The sequence below is a fragment of the Neomonachus schauinslandi genome, chromosome 8, assembly GCF_002201575.2.
Source record: "Neomonachus schauinslandi chromosome 8, ASM220157v2, whole genome shotgun sequence".
NCBI classification, from domain to species: Eukaryota; Metazoa; Chordata; class Mammalia; order Carnivora; family Phocidae; genus Neomonachus; species Neomonachus schauinslandi.
The window spans coordinates 51,580,777-51,597,988 of record NC_058410.1 but is presented as its reverse complement, the minus strand read 5'-3'; the positions used below and the strand labels follow the sequence as shown (position 1 = coordinate 51,597,988).

Below are 17,212 nucleotides of genomic sequence, written 5' to 3'. Positions count from 1 at the left end.
ATCCTTGAGTAAACTCTGTCTTCAGGATGTACATCATGGGTCTCACTGATGAGACTTCCTTAAAATGAGGTTCCCCTGGTGGGATCCAAGAGTCACTTCTCCTGTCCTAGATTGCACACTGTTTTAAGTGGATTACATTAGAGGTTCAGTGTTATATTACTTTTTACCTAAGAAAAGTACACAAGACTGAGAAAAAAATCAAATGAAGCATTCATATAGCAAATGAGTCTCGGCTTCACCCCCAGTTTGGCTGATCCCTGTAGCCAAGTCTTTGGCATCAGTGTGGATACCCGGAAGTTAATGCTATCTTCTGATCTCATGTTAGGCATCCTAAAGTCCAGTGGGGCAGCAAACGCATTTGGGCTCCAGATGGAGCCCAAGGATCTGAAAATGAAGCTCCATTAACAGAAATACGAGGTGTATGGAACATGTTGTGCTGAAATGAGCCGTGGTTGGAAGAATAAATGTTTGAGTTTGGTTGTGCATTGTTTTCTCCTCTTCAGGAATTAGATACTATCCAAAGAAGTTCAGATCCACTTGACGACAACGCTGGTCAGGTAGGTCTGTTCTTACCAAAAAGCTTCTCTTTTCCAGCTCACAAATCCACATTCTCAGCAGTAGCCAGACAGGGGACTTCCTAGTGTCATTTTCTTGTGCCCCTGTCAAGAGTGGCCTATAGAAGTCTCATTAATGAAGATCCACTGCAGAAACACCTAAGGAGCGTGCTTTCACTTTTTAAGCAATAAGGGCTTTCTTATTCTTAGTTTTTTTGGTGTTTTTTGTTATTTTTTATTGCTTTGATTTTTCTTTTTTGTTGTTAGTTTTGGGTTTGGGGTTGGGGGCTTCGTTTGTTTTCTTTTGAGGCCAGCTTAAGTGAATTCCAAAGAAAAGGGATTTAGGTTGAGGTGTCAAAGAAGGCCCATTTGGAAATGGAGATGAAGACAGCTGGAGTATTTTATCCAATTAAAAAGTACCTAAGTGTGTCTCTTCTGGGGTCATTCATTCAGCAACCATTCATTGGACACCTACTATGTGTCTGGCACTGTTCCGAGACCCTTAAGCCAACCTTAGATTCTTCCACCCATATTTGTACAACAGGATGTTCGCCTCTTTCATTAGATTCAAGGTAGAAGAGCAAATCTGACACTGATATACAAAGAACTATTCTGTAGTGGCAGTTTGGATTGCTTGAGTTATCTTCCATTAAAACAGTATTTCTGCCATTAGGTTGCAGAGCTCAGTCATACTATGATCATGGAAATCACTGCTCTAAGAGCTCAACTCACAGATTTGGAACAGGAGAATCTGAATCTCAACAAGCAGATTAGAAAAGAAGTCCAGGAAGAATATGAAGACTTAGTCCGAGCTTTGTTTGCGACGTGTGTGCACATAAAAGTAAGTGACCTGTGTTGGACGTCTGGGCAGTCCCGTGGGAGCCGAGGCTCAGTGACCTCCACAGCCTCTGCGCACACAGCGATCAACGGCAGAGTGTGTGTGGTAACAAGAGCCCACAGGGCCCACGAATTCTCCAGCACTCAGCGTTCACGGCAGGGAGGGGTCAGCAATGGGTTGTCATTATTTTGCCATGAGAGACACTGAGTTTTAGACAATTTAGATGGCTGCCGTTTTCCTCACTCTGCTGCTGCTGCCGTTGCTGCCGTCTGATTGCTGTTAAGGCAGGGTGGGGGGTGTCTCCTCTGAAACTCCAATAGCTGATATCACAGTTTTGTCTATTGAGTGCCACCATCCAAACAGGAGAGTGCAGTGCCCTGAGCCAGGCCAGACCCCAGTGTCGGTAGCAACAGGTTCCTCCTGAAAACTCACTGGGCAGATTCAGAATTTGAATTCGCTTTCAGAGAAGTTTTCAACCCGTCAAATGCCTGTCAGCCTATCTCTCCCATCCAGTGTCTGGGAGCTGCTGGCCTGTCAGGGAAGGTTGTCCATCTGGAACAGGAGAGATGGGGTGCCCATGTGCCCACGGCACAGGGTGGGGGGTGCGGTTGGAAAGCCTGTCGCTTTCTTATGATGTCTGAGCAGCTGTAAGACAGAGGCCCTAAAATGGGCCATCACAGAGCTTGGTCCAGCTGCCCCACAGATGTGAACTTCAGGACAAACCCGCCCCCTCTCTTGCTATTGGACGGCTCCCAGAGCCAGCCCCCCAATGAGTCCATACTTCATTGTCTCTCCTTGGGCATTCCAGCCGGTCCCTGAAGCTGTTCCATTGAGAGGAGCTTCCACCAGTGCTCTGCCTTGGTGGATGTCAGAGAGGATTGGAGATTCCTTCCTACTTATGAAGGATCCACAAAATACAAGTGCTTACAAATATTGTAGGGTCAAAACCAAAATGCACTGGGCCTGGTACTGTAGGAGAGGGATGAACAGCCAGTGAAGTCTGGGATTTGCTCAGTCATCTTTCGGGTATGAAATTGTTGAAAATTTTCTTAAGTTTTTTTTTTTTTTTTTTTTAACTTATGCCTGATTCCTAGACAGAAAGTGGATTCTCTACTTCTCCCAGGCTAAACCAGTTCCACAGGCCCCCACAAAGTGGAGAATCCCTGTTCTACCCTGGGGTCCCAGGTGGGTGGTGAAGATTTTGCCATGTGGCCGGCAGTCAAACATCCTGCCGTGGCTGCCAGGCTAGGCAATACCCTCCTGCTTTCCTCTCCAGGAAAGTGGTTCAGAGATGAGAGGACACCCAACTCTCCCCCCTCACCCAAGGATGCAGGGTCTGTAGTTATACTTAGCGATGATCAAGCCCTTCCACCACAAGCCATTATCCATAAACCATTCGGAACAGGCTGTTTCATAGTGAGATTTCTGCTGGAACTTAAATGGGAAGGTAGCCAGGCTGATTCCTTCCCCTACTTTATCTATTTTTAATATAGTTCCTCATTAGTGGCTCATCTATAGTGTTCTATCTGGTCGGATTCTGCTGAGTCAACCTGATAGCAAAAATCCCTAGGTTCAAATTCTCAAGCAACCTTTTGGGAGAAGAGGAGTGGTTCAGTTTTCTACCTGTGACCTTCCACTTTTCTATCCACTCACCTTACCTTGGCAGCTGACAGCCTGGGCTCTAAGATGTGTAGGGTCCACATAAGGAAGCCCTGGGGATTGAAGACAACGCTAAAGGGGCTGCTAGTGAGACTTCCAGATGATACCTGAGGGAATAATTGGGTGGATGGTTTTTTCACATGAAATCATTTCTGAAAGTTGTGTTTTACAAGGCAAAGTGACTCTTCCTTCCCTGCCCTTCTTGAACTTGAGTCTGCAATTTGCAGGAAAAGCTGGATGAGAATCAGATTAATTTGACCCAGAAAGTGTGTGAGCTCATCGGCGAAGTAAGAACAGAAGGGATCGACAATTTGAAGGGCCTAAAGACAAAATGGGGTTCTGCCAGACCCGATGAAGGAATGAAAGAAAACCCAGCCAAAGTACGTGATTTCATTTAGCAATGAGATACCAGCATTTCATCCCAGCATCTGACTCCTAGCTCACTCTGTATGCATTCCAGTCTGTGGTTTCCCCGAGAAAGCATTGCATCAGGCATTTAAAAGGGGCACTGGGGCTCCCTGCACAGTTGTGTCATCCTCTGGAAGGCATGGTTCTGATGTTAGGATTTGTGCCATTCCCTCCGGGGGAAAAGTGTTGGGGGCAGGCTTTTCTGAAAGTGAGCCTCTCTCAGCAGGAGCAGCTGCAGGCCTTGGAGCAGGAGAGCAGCAGCCTGGCTGCACTGGTGTGCAAAGTGAGGAGCCTGGGCCACTGGAGGCTGGCTGTGCAGCAGGCTCGCTTGCAGGGCCAGCTGAACAGGGCAGAGAAGGTGAGCGCCAGGGGAGGGAGGCCCCGCCCAGCAAGGAGCGGCGAGGTGGGTGGCACCTGGCTTCCTTGGCGGCCTCGCTGCCCAGGTGGCCTGGTGGCCCATGGCAAGACTAACACGCTTAAAGGATCTGACCGTTGGGGAGTTTTCCTGGGAAGTGGCAATGTGTCAGAGCCTCCAGAGAAACAGGAAAGAGCCAGAAGTAAATGGCAAAGAAGCAAATGGGAGAACAGATCAGAGAATTTAGCACGAGGGAAGGGGAAAGATGGAGGGGGAGACTTTACCAAGGGCTTGAAGCAGCTTCATCAAAATATACTGCAAATCTTTGAGTTCCAAACATGATTATCTGAGGAAAATGAAGTAACAAATCGAAAATCTCCCTCAAGGCGAATTGAAACCAAAGCACAAAATACTAGTGGTTTGGACATTTTCACTTAGTGTTTCTGAAAGTCTTTGTTTACTCTGATCTGTCACACTGTACTTAAGCAAAGACACAGAGGAAGTGACCAGTGGGAGCTCCTTGCTACCGGAAGCTTTAAAAAACGATGGATAACTGAAGTGGTCTAGAGACTCTTGTAAACTAAAACTATGGAAAGAAAACTTATTTCCCATCTCACTGTGTTTGGGGCGTTCACAGGAAGCTCTGCAAAGTAAAAAAGAGTGCTTGAGCGTCCAGCTAATGGCAGAACAAGAAGTGGTTTTATTTCGTCAACAGTTACTGGCTCTAAGGCAGGCCCTGGCCAGGGCTCAGGCCAAGAACACCAGGATGCACGAGCAGCAGGAGAACCAGGTATCTGAGCCCCAGGAGATACCTCTCTGCCTCCCCCTCTCTGACCTCGCTCTGCGAAGCTGCATGTGGTAGTGGAAGCAGCACCATCGCTGCCCAGAGCAGTCATCAGGGCTCCGCAGTGTGCGGCCGAGCACAGGGCGCGGCCAGAGAACCACTGCCCAGACCTCAGCTTCCCTTCTCCCTCCTCTCTAGTCCAGCAACCAAGGAGAGTGGCCAAAAGGCTTTTGGTTTTGTTCGGATTTGGCTAAGACGGGCAAGTACTACCCATACAGAAGACCATTGTTCGGTGTAGTGTGTACGTGTGTGTTTCTCTGAGGATCTTATTACCCAGAGGGCATCTTGGGGTGGAGGTCTCTGCCCTTGACACAGTCCTTCCATCTCCAAGCACACTTTCCATTGACAGCAACCTTGTGCGCATGGAGTGTGGCCCAGCCATCAGCATTATTCCCCAAACCGAGTCTTGTGTCCTTTCCGGATGACCCATACTAAGTCTTCATTTCAGAAGTTACTGCTGCTCAGTAGGGGCCGGCACCAAAAGAGAGGTGTTTCCAAGTTTAAGCCCTTGATAACTGTGCCAACTCTCTGAGCATGAAGGAAGCAGAAAGACCCTAGGTGTAGAGAGAGAAGAGGCAAGTATAAGTAAGAGCCTGGGAAAGCTGGGCATATTTAAAACCTAACATATAATTTGTTCCTTCTAGACCCTACATCCTCCGTTATTGTGCACCAGGTAAACAATGGTGTATAATTATGCAAACTGTAACATCGCCATACAAACAGCATTAGTATTAGTATTATAACTGAGGATGGACCCTCTGGTGCTTATGGTGCTACTGATTAGAAAAATTTCAGAACAGGACCAAATTATTACTACTCTTTTCCTTCTCTAGCCATCTGGAACCTGGCCTCCCCAGAGCTATTCTGGAAGTCAAAACAGAGGCAAGATTAGAACCTCCTTTGTCCACTCATTGCGTGTATTACATCACCCCTTCTCCACGGGCCAACCCTTCCCTGCTATCTCGTGATTAATGCTCAGGGACACTGCACATGTAGTTTGAGGTGGATAAACCTATGTGGTTAATAAGCTAAGTAACATACATATTATCATCACATTTGGGCCCCGAAAGTCCGAACTGTTTGACCTGGTATTGCGGGTGGCATTACCACTTGCCTGGCTTTTCCTGTTTGTTCCTTTTGTTCCCTCCCTGACTGTTGCCTCAGGGCTTACAGTAAGCGCCGAGCCGGCCTAGATCCTGGTAGTCTTGCTGCCTGCTAGCCCGGACCCGAACGGCCAGGCTCTAGGATCCTGAGCCCAGGAGTACGCCACAGAGCCGTGCCCCTGGGCCCTACTGGAGGGGGTGGTTATCCCGTTGGGCAACTTCTCGTTCCCCTTTTGCTGAGAGGAAAGACTCTGTGCCTTCATTTCCTCTGGCCTTTTCCTGCCACAGGCTCAACTGCTGAGAGAGCTGCAACACCGAGCAACCCAGGAGGCTCGCCACTGGCAACAGATGGATCTAATGAAAACCTCCAGCATGGAGAAGCTCTTGGAAGATGTGGAGCAAAAGGAACAGCACCTGCAGCTCCTGACAGAAGCGTCTGAGAGGGCTTCCAGACTGGGCCAGCTTCAGCAGAAGAGAAGTCAGAGAGAACTCCAACAGGTAACTCCAGAGAGAGGAAGCTGCCACTCGGAAGACAATCTGGATGTACCAGCCAGAGCTGGGGCCTTCTTCTGGAATTTTCCATGCCTCTGGTGTCCCTCACCTTTGTCATTTCTAGGCCCACCAGGATAATGGAAGTACTTCTGCCCACGCTGGGGTGATGCTTGGGCTGCTTATGGTGAGAGAGGATGATGGCTTCACTGCCTCAAGGCCCAGAATCTTGGCACCTTTATAACCCACATGAAAAACATGTTTTCACTTGGCTATAATTTTTGAACTAGGGATCTTTTAGAAAATTCCAATAGTTAATCTGGAAGAGCAGCAAGTATTATGGAAGCTATTATAAGAGGATTTTATTCAAGGTGTTTCTGGAACTTCAGAGACAAAAAGGAAAGGCAAAAGTGATTTCCAGACACAATATATTTTTGTTAAATATACCCGTACAGCAAAAAAAAGGAAAAAAAAAAAAGAGGAAGAAACAATAGATATAGATGTGGATTAATGCAAGCTCCAACAAAGGAGACCACAGAATATAATCCAATACAAAAGGCAAAAGAAGTAGCACCTTCTAGAGCAGGCACTTCTCATGCATTCACCAAAGGAATAAATCACTTAATTAATTCACCAGAGATGTTAAGAAACAGAAGTTGGACAGTTAAATTAAATTATTGGCCAAGTGTTTCAGGTGCTTAAGGAGGAGATCAATGAGAAGTCCACAAAAATAAAAAAGGGCAAAAATTGAATTGAGGCAATGCTAGAGAAAATATTTGTGGAGAAATGGAGAAAAAAACGAGTAGCTTTAGACTAAAAGAAAATTAGAATTTCACATTTATTTTATGAAAACTAAACTAAAATATGACTTGAATCCTTAAGAAAATTTTGGTGTCACATATTTATCTTTCAAGTTATGCTTTTCTAAAAACCACCACAAAAATAAGGTGTTAGGGGGTGCCTGGGTGACTCAATCGGTTGAGTGTCCTACTGGATCTCAGCTCAGGTCTTGATCTCAGGGTCATGAATTTGAGCCCTGCATTGGGCTCCACACTGGGTATGGAGCCTACTTAAAAATAAATAAATAAATACATACATACATACATACATACATACATAAAGTGTTAGTTTCTCAAAGTCCTCTCTAGTTAACAACTAATTTTTGTCTAATGGTAGAGAATCTAAAAGTAGTCAGAACAAATGTTTTGAGGCTTCTCTCAACAAATACATGTTTTTAGTGTATGTATGTAACAATCTAAACCACCCCTCTACCTCTGCCGGCAGCCCCTGTGCCCCTGGGCTTACTGTCCCACTCCCCACCAACTAGCAATCCACCCTCAGCTAGCAAGAGCCCCTACGACCCACAGTGACTTCTTTAATCCATCTCCAACCTCCAATTCCAAGGGCAGATTTTGACCATCTGACCTTGGAGAGCATGACTGTCGTTGCCTACCTCCTGCTCCTGGGGAGACCATTTAGAGCAGAGGCCCTAGACTCAGACTTCCTGATTCACACCCTGGGGCCCTCCACTGCATGACTTTAGGCTAGATGGTGCTCTCTCTGTGCTGCAGTCTTCTCATTGGTACAATGGAGAACAATATACTCATTTCGTGGGATTTTTTAGAAGGATTAACTCAGGTAATTCCAATGAAGCATTTAGAACTGAAACTGATACACAGCTCTTGACAAATATTGGCTATATGTCTTTTTGCTGGGAATATGAATGAAGGTGGACAATTTTGGAAACAGATTGACCTGGATTCAGATCCTGGCTCTGCCACTAACTGGTTGTGGGATCTTGGGCAAATCACTGCACCTACCTCTGTGAAGTGAGGTGGGATCCTTTTTAAGGTCCTAACACAACACAAGGCCCTTCCTATGCATGTTTTTTTCCTTTGCTAATATTTTTCAAATTGGTTCAGCCCCAGCCTGGCTCAGGGAGTCTCGACATGTTCTTCCTGGTTCCTGCGCATGGGGACTGGGGAGCCTATACCAATCCTTAGAGTACATACAGGGACCTTGGGCCTAATTTGTATTAGGAAGTTTTCCTAACTCTGGGGATCTGATCTCCTACTGAAAGTTAAACTACACTCGAGAGCATCTGCACACACAAGAAACTGCCCCTTAACATTTGTAAGATGAGCCTGTGGTCACAGCTTTAAGAGTTCACAGGCCTTCTTATTGGGTCCATGCAGACAAGAGTAGGATTTAAAACACATGTGGCTGAATTTTTTATATTAGCATGTGGATTAGTTTGTTGTAACAAATCACTGTAAACTGGATGGCTTAACACAACAGAAATGTATGCTCTCACAGTTCAGGAGGCCAGAAGCCTGAAATCAAGATGTTGGCTCCTCCTGGGGGCTCTGAGGAAGAGGCTGTTCTCTGCCTCTCTCCTAGCTTGTGGTGGCAGCCTGTAGCCCTTTACATTCCTTAGCTTGTATCTGCATCACTCCGATCTCTGCCTTCTCCCTCCGATGGCCCTCTCCCTAGGTGTCACTCTTGTGTGTCTGAACCCTTTCCTCTTCTTATAAAGGCATCAGTCATTGTATGTAAGGCCCACTCTTAATCCAATATGACTTCATCATAATTTAATTACATCTGAAAAGACTATTTCCAAGTAAGGTCACCTTTTGAGGTTCTAGGTAGACATGAATTTTTGGGGGGGGGGCACTATTCAATCCACTATACTATTATTGCTTTTTTATACTTCATAATTTTATAATATAATTATAATTACATTACTTTTTATACTTTTAGGTAATTTTTATAATTAAATTACTTGGTATAACCTATATAAATTTATATTTATATAAATAAAAATTCAAAAGAAAAAAACACCTGTGCTCTGTGTGGATGAGATGCACTTTGGACCCAGCCACTCTCTGGCTGGGGGTCCAAGGGCCAGCTGTGCTAGCAGAGAGTCACATGAGTAAATACAAAGGTCACCTCTTGGTAGGGGTCTCATATAAGGCCTGGGAGATGGTGCTCAGGGCGTCCCTGCAGATGATGAGCTGAACCAAACAGAGATCTGGGAGAGAGATCAGGTCTTTCCTCTGCTTGAAACTGTCCAGGGGCTCCCTCCCATCCCTGGGGTAGTTCCGTGGCTTTGACCCACAAGGTCCTCTGTGAACTGGGCCCTTCTCCATTTCCTCTCCTCCCCTCCCCTGTGATGAGATAAACATAAAAGATAAAAATGTTGTGAGTGAACTCCTGGCTATGATAAGGTAATAAGGGGTTCCAAGGGCTGCCTCTATTCCTCTTTGGTTAAGTTCTTGGCCTTCTTGTAGCTCTCATTAGAAGGCTGAGTTCAGCCTGACCAGGACTGTATGAGGACTTGTATTCCTGGGGCAGCCTGGACCCACACTCTCCGAGGAACCCCAGGAACTTAAGTATGCACCAAAAAGCATCTCTGCTTCCTAAGCACTTTTCCTCTCAGATGAGAAGCCGGCTTGCCCAGGAGCGCAGTGTGAAGCTGGATGCTTTCCAGCGCGTACAAGAGCTACAAAGTCAGCTTAATGACGCCGAGCGATCATCTGTCCAGATGAGCTCACCAGGCGGTAAGCAGGTCCCCTACTCTGGCTAGCACAAACTCCCAGGGTCTGGGGTCTGCACTGAGGATGATCTCAGGGTCTAGCCATAACAACGCAGTGGTTATCGAGTGAGTGCTCCATGATGGCTGTTGAATGAATGAATGATACATGAATGAAAAAAACTTCATTCTGATTTGCAGTCATAACTTTCTACTTTAGTTCACCTTAGAGTACTGACATCCTATGCTAAAAGGTTTTAGTCATAAAAACTGGTCTCAGAAGTGTGTAATATACCACTTACAGAACACTGGGTACTTCACTATATTTTGTCTTAATGCCTTGGGACATCAATGATGACATTTCTCAGATGTTATTTATAAAGTATATTATGATTCGTGGGAGCTGGGGGCCCGAGGAGTCCTATAGAAATGGCAATCAAAACAGCCCTCTGGGCAATGTAGGAGCAAGCAGCATGGAGCAGGGGTCAAACCCAGGATGTCTCTAAACTAGCTTCCTCCCCTATAAGTTGAGGATGAAATACATTCTAAGTTCTTTCTAGATCTGACTATCAAAAATATCATCAAATATCAGTATACACAACTGACTTATTATTAAGATCAGCCACGCCTCTGCTTTTCTGTTCCGGTGTAGCCTGGTGGTTGAGGGTGTGAGCTTTGGTTCAAATCCTGGCTCTGTCACTGCTAGCTATGTGACCTTAGACAGGCTAATTAGCCTCTCTGTAAACTGGGACTCTCCACCTCAAAAGGGTATTCTGAGGATTAAATGAAATAATGCACGTCTGCCACGTTGTTTAGAAACACTAAAACACTTGTTCTGTTGTTTAGAAACACTAAATAACTGCAAATGTTGATTATGATGCTCCCAACATCAGAAGCATCAGAGGCAAAGGCAGAGTTAAGGGGCGAGCTCTCTTTACTTGGCATTAGCATGGATTCGCCTTAGGATCTTACAACTCCTGGGAAACTATAGCATGTTCTAGTGCAGTTATTCTTAAAATACTTAAGGGAAAAACAAATGAAATCACTTGGCTGACAACACTGTGAAATGTTCAGAGGCAGACTGGCTTCAGTTCGCTTGATCCCGGTTTGACGTTTTTCACGAGCACTGATTTCTCTCTCGCCGCCTCTGGGCTCTGAGAATGCTGGGAGCAGAGAGGAAGTGGAGCCCCTTGGGGAGCAAGATGGCTGCCACCGCTGTAGCTCCCCTGCTCTGTTCAGCTCACGGGGCAGGAGTCAGTGCGGAGATGGGACAGTTAAAAAGAATCAGCCTCAGACTGGGCTGACTCGAGTCACGTGCCCGGGTTTGAACAAATCACTAAAGCCAGAGACTAAGATGCTCAGTGCGTTTAGGATCAGCTCACATGTCCCTCCCCTGGAGCTGAGGATGGGGTCAGCTCACTCTCTCCTCTTCCCAGTAACTATTTTAAATCTTCCTGGCCTCTTCAGACCTTCAAACACAGTCCTCCTCTCCAGCCAACACTGTACCTCAGTTTCACAGAGCAGTTAAAAGCCATCCGATGGGAACCCCCCTCTATATCTTGAACCCAGCCCACCTACATTAAATACTCAGCCGCTTCTCCATCCTTCCCGATAAAATGGAAAAGGTGCCCCTTCCTGGGGCCAGTCCCAATGCATGGGTTCCCATCTGGTCCTACTTTTTCAGGGGTCTTGAACTAATTTTTATCAGCTTTCTCTCTACATACTCATATTTCCCACCCATCTACCCTTCTAATCTTGTGACCTATTGAGTATATATGTGCCAGGATCATAAAATCCACCATAAAATAAAATTAACATCTATCCAGTTGCTTAAGCCAGAAATCTAGGAGCTATTCTTTGTCACCCTGCAAATCCAGTTAATTACTGAGTCTGATTAATTTGAATATCCCTAAGTCTGTCCACTTCTACCCACCATAGTCCAAGTCACCTATCATATCCTTCTCTTTCACTTGGCCATGTGACCCTCAGGCAAAAGATTCCATCCAAGCTTTGACATCTTCACTCAGAATTGACGAAGCTGGATTAGATGTTCATTTTAAGCTCTAAAATTTTAGGGATTAAATCTAGGCTTATACACTGCAACCAGAGATATAATTTAATATTTTTTAACATTATAGGCCTTATACCTTGGGCTCAATATTCCCTACGTTCTGCGCCCACATCATCCAGACACTCACAGCAACACCTTTTAAAGACTAATCTTATGAGCAGTAAAATAACAAGAAGGATTCAAAGGCCAGACACTGTAAGTAATGATGAATTTGATTATATATGTGAAACAATGAAAATGTAAATATGAAATTGTGGTTTTAGGTTCACTTCAAACTTACATTAAAAATATCAGGCTCTTATCTAGATACCTGGGTCTAGATAATAAAATTCTGGATTTCTCACAGTGGAATTTGTTCATGAATTGTTTCTGAATCAATGCATTTGTGGGAAGAAGGATGATCCAGGGTTTCCCACTCTGCCATCTTGCTGATGCTATTCCTCAATAATTGAATTCTGATGTCAAAACAATTCAGCCCAAAAGCACTTACTCAGTTACAATTAAACAAATGGATGTGGAAGTCAGTATCAACACCTTGCTGTGTTCTGTCTCTGAATTTCTTCTCTGAATTTCTTCTTTTTCTTCCATCATCTACAATAATTAACTAGCAGCATAAGATCACTTATCTGAGTTCCCTGGCAGAGCAGAAAGTTTCAGAAGTTATTTTAAAAACATGTGAGAAATCTACCCTCCAGAGAAATTCTTGGAACAGATTAGGTCAAGGTATAGCACGTACATGAATTTTTTTTTTAACATTTCAGCTTTTAGTTTATGTAAAACATTTACACGCTCTTCCACTGCCTTCTCTGCACTACTTTGATAAGTATTACACTCTTTGCCCCATTGTTTTTCAGAATCCCCTCCAGAAGTTTACATGTCAACACATTTAAGAATTCCTGCCTCTTGCTTTGAGGAAAATTAAAAGAAAAAGATTTAATCATATTGTCAGAGAAAATATGCCAATTCTAAGGTCTTTTTTGAGGGTGTAATTCTGCAGCGGAGGGTCTAGTTATTGGACCAAACATTTGTTGCAGTATTTCTGAACATGCAGTTAAGGAGTCATACACAGAAAGGGAAGAAACAGGTCAGGAATATCCATTTGAGGTCCTTGAACCAGTAGGACCACATTATTAATGCCCGCCATTTGCTTGACTTACCAATCTCTGTGCAGTCATCTTTCACCAAAAGGTGAAATTCTAGTAAACGGCTGTTTGTTTCTGAAAAAGCCTTTTCCAAAAGGAAGCAATATTCAGTTGGTGTGTATGGGACCACAAGGGCTTTTAAGATTCACTTCATCCCCATTTCACTCCCAAAAGCAAATGTGGCTCTCATGGAGGTAGTTGATGATTATAACTCATGGCTGAGAAGGCTGCTTAAGTCACTAAATGCATTTGAGGAGATCCACTGTATTCGAAAGACTTAAAAGGGTGATGGTCTAAACAAACCCTAGTAAGTAAGGGAGTGTTTTGTGGCCCATTAACCTGTGTACATTATAAAAACCCCAAGCAAAAAGCCTAAGGTCCAGGAAAGGCACAAAAGAATTGGAGCCTCTTCGAATCTAAGCTCTGGCTTCTTAAGAAAGGCCTATAAGACAAATCAGATAAATACAGACTGAAGAGGAATTTATACATAGCTGGAATGTAAGACCGCCGATGATTTTCTAAAAAACAAAACACTGCGCTAAGACAAATGATAAACTATTAAGGAACTTTTAGATTACTCCACATACGGGGTATCTTTTTTCCTTAGATGAAAATGGCTTTCTGTTGATAGATTAAATTCATGACCAGTTCCCTTTATGACAAGTGGCAAATACAAGAAGGCACCCTAAATGGCCTAACCCAGACTGACCCAATGATCTTGGTCTTATGAGTAACAGTGACTTTTAATGATATCTCCAATACCTATTTAATCTTTATATTACAGGTACCTATTAAACACAAAAAAAGGTCTGACAACGTCTTTCTACCCAGTGTGGCAGAAAATGCTCAACATTCAGCTTTTCAAATTCGCACAGCTCCATCCATAATCCCATAAGGACCTGACTGGTAATCATATATGCTTTTCCACATTTTGTTTTCTTGAGCATTTGAATGAATAAAAATGATTCTAACCTCCATTAAAACTTTACCTAATTTTTATTAAAGTACTATGAAGAAAGTGTGGAAGGACTGAGATGATTATATCCGAATGTCCTGGGTGAGGTAGGGTTTGGCCTTAGGTTTTAAGAACTTAGAGTTGATCCACATTTCTACAACCTAGGCCTTGCCTTTGGTCAAGCAACAGCCTCTCATTATGGGTTCTAGATTGCTGATGAGGTGGTGGGAACCAGGAGAGAGGGCATTGCTGCTAAGCAGTATTTATTAGCAAGTGAAAAACCAGAACAGATTAATCTAAATAAATTTCAGAGCACTTATTTCTATTTGTTTCACTTAAAAACATCATCCTCTCTTAACAGTTTTTTATCCTTCCTACAAATACTGAAACCCTCTTCAGACTTTTGTAAAGTCCTGATCCAAGTCTTATTGTTCAGACGAGGAAATGTATCCTGGGTAAAGGAATAAATAGGTAGATGAATGGAACAGAACAGACCAGAGAAACATCTACGTACATAAGCTTAAATATGATATATATAGCTTTTCAAATTAAGAATAAGGTTGAGTCTATTTGAAGTAGAATAAATTGTCACTTACACTATACAAAATGAATCCTGAATGGATTCAAGATCTATATGCGCACACACACACACACACACACACACACACGCACACACACATGCACAAAGACAAACACAAACTTATTTCTGAAATAGAACATGAAAAACAAAAGCTAAGAGGAAGATCGATGACTTTGATGTCAAAGCTAAAAATTCAGCATGACAAGGTATGGTACCAATTATTACTTTATGCCTCTCAGCTCTAAATTCATTCTTGTCTGCTGTGATATAATTAATATGGACCCTGTAAATATTTCTTCTTTTGCCCACTGCAAGATTTTAAGCTCTGTCAGGAGAGAGTACTGGAGGGACGCAGGAGAAGGAGGTTCTGGGGTGCTCCTCTTGGCAGGCTCCTGCCATGTCCATGGCTTCTGTAGCACCAGGCTTCAGTGCAGGAATGCTCAGAACATGCAGCTTCCTGGTGGAGGGCCACTGGCATGGCGCCTTCTGTGAAGGGCTTTCTCCTCCTGCTCCCCTTCTGTGAGGGCTGCTTCCCAGCCTCAGTGACCTTCTCTGCCATCCAGTGAGCCTTGGTCACACCCTCTCCAATGAGGCCACACCCTCTCCAATGGATGTCAGCTCTGGAGGGTAGTGGCTGCTCACTATATCTGCTATCCCTATATTCTTCAGAGCTCTCTTTATTGCTTCCCAGTCAATCCTCCCATTACTTCAACCCCTTGTTATAGTTAATAAGCCTTTATATTAAACTTTCTCACAATTTGATTACTGTGTGGTTTCTATCTCTTAATTGGCCCATGAATAATACAGAACTCATACCAGTAGTGGAGTGGTCTTAGCGGACAGACTCACAAAGACGGGGTTTGGGGATTTGTTTCATTGCACCCTTGGGCTTGAACACAGTGCTGAGCTCCTTGACAATAAGAAATGGAATACTAGTAATCCTTCGCATGCAGTGGCATGACAACTAACCAAGTTATTACCCATGGTTGATTGTGATGAAGCCTACTGAAGCATATGCCTTGGGAACCTAATTTGCTACTATACTGACTCTCATGGCAATAATGACCATAAATAGTGGGGTGTGAGATGGACTTTCTTGGATGCACTTTATTTTATTTATTTATTTTATTATGTTCTGTTAGCCACTGTATATTACATCATTAGTTTTTGATGTAGTGTTCAATGATTCATTTGTTGCATATAACACTTTAGCACTTACAGAAGAAAATGACAAGCTCTGGTCCTTTAATTCTCAGCTCAAATCATGGTCTGCAAACCAGAGAGCTTCCACAGCAGCCTTTAAAAAAAAATCTCTTATTTCTTGTAGTCACAGGGGTAATACTGCTAAAAATCAAGCACAAATTTTAATTGTACAGAATGCTAAATGATAATGACAGTTGAAATCACAATCTTGTCATTTCTCATTGCTGTTGACATGGGCTCTCTCATTTCAATGGTCATGATGCAGTCCCAGAATAGCAGAAGGCAACTGCCAAGGACAAGGTGGGTATGTCTGTTATAAAGGGCCTCAGGGACATATCAGTATTCAGATTATAGACCTGGCACTTAGATATCTTTGGTGGTCAGCGTGTCCCCCTGAATGAAATCATATGGGCAGCCAGTTAAAATATTGCTTGATCTATACAACAGGAAAAACTCTGGTAGCCAAACACCTGGCTTGAGTTAGCACAGAGGAGAGTCATAGTCTCTCACTCAGATTCCATACCTAAGTCAATTTACAGACCTTGACCTCATGGGAGGCTGGATCCTCTTGAGAAAGGACCCTATACCACTGCTGTAGGTACACATCATAAATCTTCTTCAAAACATTTTCCTAAGGGATCTGTAGTCATTTCCTAGAGTTACTGTTCATCAGAGAACAAGAAATATCTAGACCATTTGGTGAAGAATAGGCAGTACCTCCAAATTAATTCTAATTCCTGGGAACCCAAGGGATGCCTGGCTGGCGCAGTCAGTAGAGCATGTGACTCTTGATCTCAGGGTCATGAATTCAAGCCCCACATTGGGTATGGAACCTTCCTAAAAAATAAAATTGTAATTCCTGGGAACCCAAAACACGCTGTGGCTCACCAGTTAAAATGAAGGTTTACAGTGAGGTAACAGAAGGGGTCTCAGGTTCAAATTACAGTGGACCCAGTCAATCCATGGACCCACCATGTGGTTATTTCCACAGTTCCTGAATGTATAATTGGAATAGACATAATTAACAACTGAAAACACTCTTATATTGGTTTTTAACCCATGAGTTGAAGGCTCATTATTGTAGGAAGAGATCATTGGAAGCCCCTGGAACTTCCCCTCTCAGGAAAGTAAACCAGAAGCAATATTATATCCGTGGGGAAACCACAGAGATTAATGCCACCATCACAACCTAAAGGAAACAAGGATGATGATACCTATCACATTGCCACTTAAATCACCACTTTGGCCTGTGCAGAAAACAGGTGGATCTTGGAAAATGACTACAGACTATCAGGTTCACATCTTAATGAGGTGGTGATTCCAATCGCAGCTGCTATCTCAGACGTGGTATCTTTACTGGGGCAAATGAGTATCCTCCTGGCATTTGTTATGCGGTTGTTGACCCAATTTCTTATGCCTTTTGTTCCGTAACAAATTGTAAGGACCATAAGGAGCAGTTAGCTTTTACCTGGTAGGGCA

At 43.8% G+C, this 17,212-nt stretch overlaps 1 protein-coding gene across 1 annotated transcript in view; it reads left to right on the top strand.

The window, feature by feature from the left end:
* LOC110583309 (coiled-coil domain-containing protein 162-like) overlaps window positions 1–13,890 on the top strand; it is a 50,913-nt gene extending 37,023 nt beyond the window's left edge. Inside the window, exons 9-17 of the mRNA XM_021693356.1 lie at window positions 504–557; window positions 1,228–1,395; window positions 3,279–3,431; window positions 3,686–3,817; window positions 4,452–4,604; window positions 6,050–6,259; window positions 9,690–9,810; window positions 11,921–12,048; window positions 13,780–13,890. Coding sequence (XP_021549031.1) covers window positions 504–557; window positions 1,228–1,395; window positions 3,279–3,431; window positions 3,686–3,817; window positions 4,452–4,604; window positions 6,050–6,259; window positions 9,690–9,810; window positions 11,921–12,048; window positions 13,780–13,890 — 1,230 coding nt within the window. The remainder of the gene's footprint in view (window positions 1–503; window positions 558–1,227; window positions 1,396–3,278; window positions 3,432–3,685; window positions 3,818–4,451; window positions 4,605–6,049; window positions 6,260–9,689; window positions 9,811–11,920; window positions 12,049–13,779) is intronic.
* The last annotated feature ends 3,322 nt before the right edge of the window (window positions 13,891–17,212 follow it).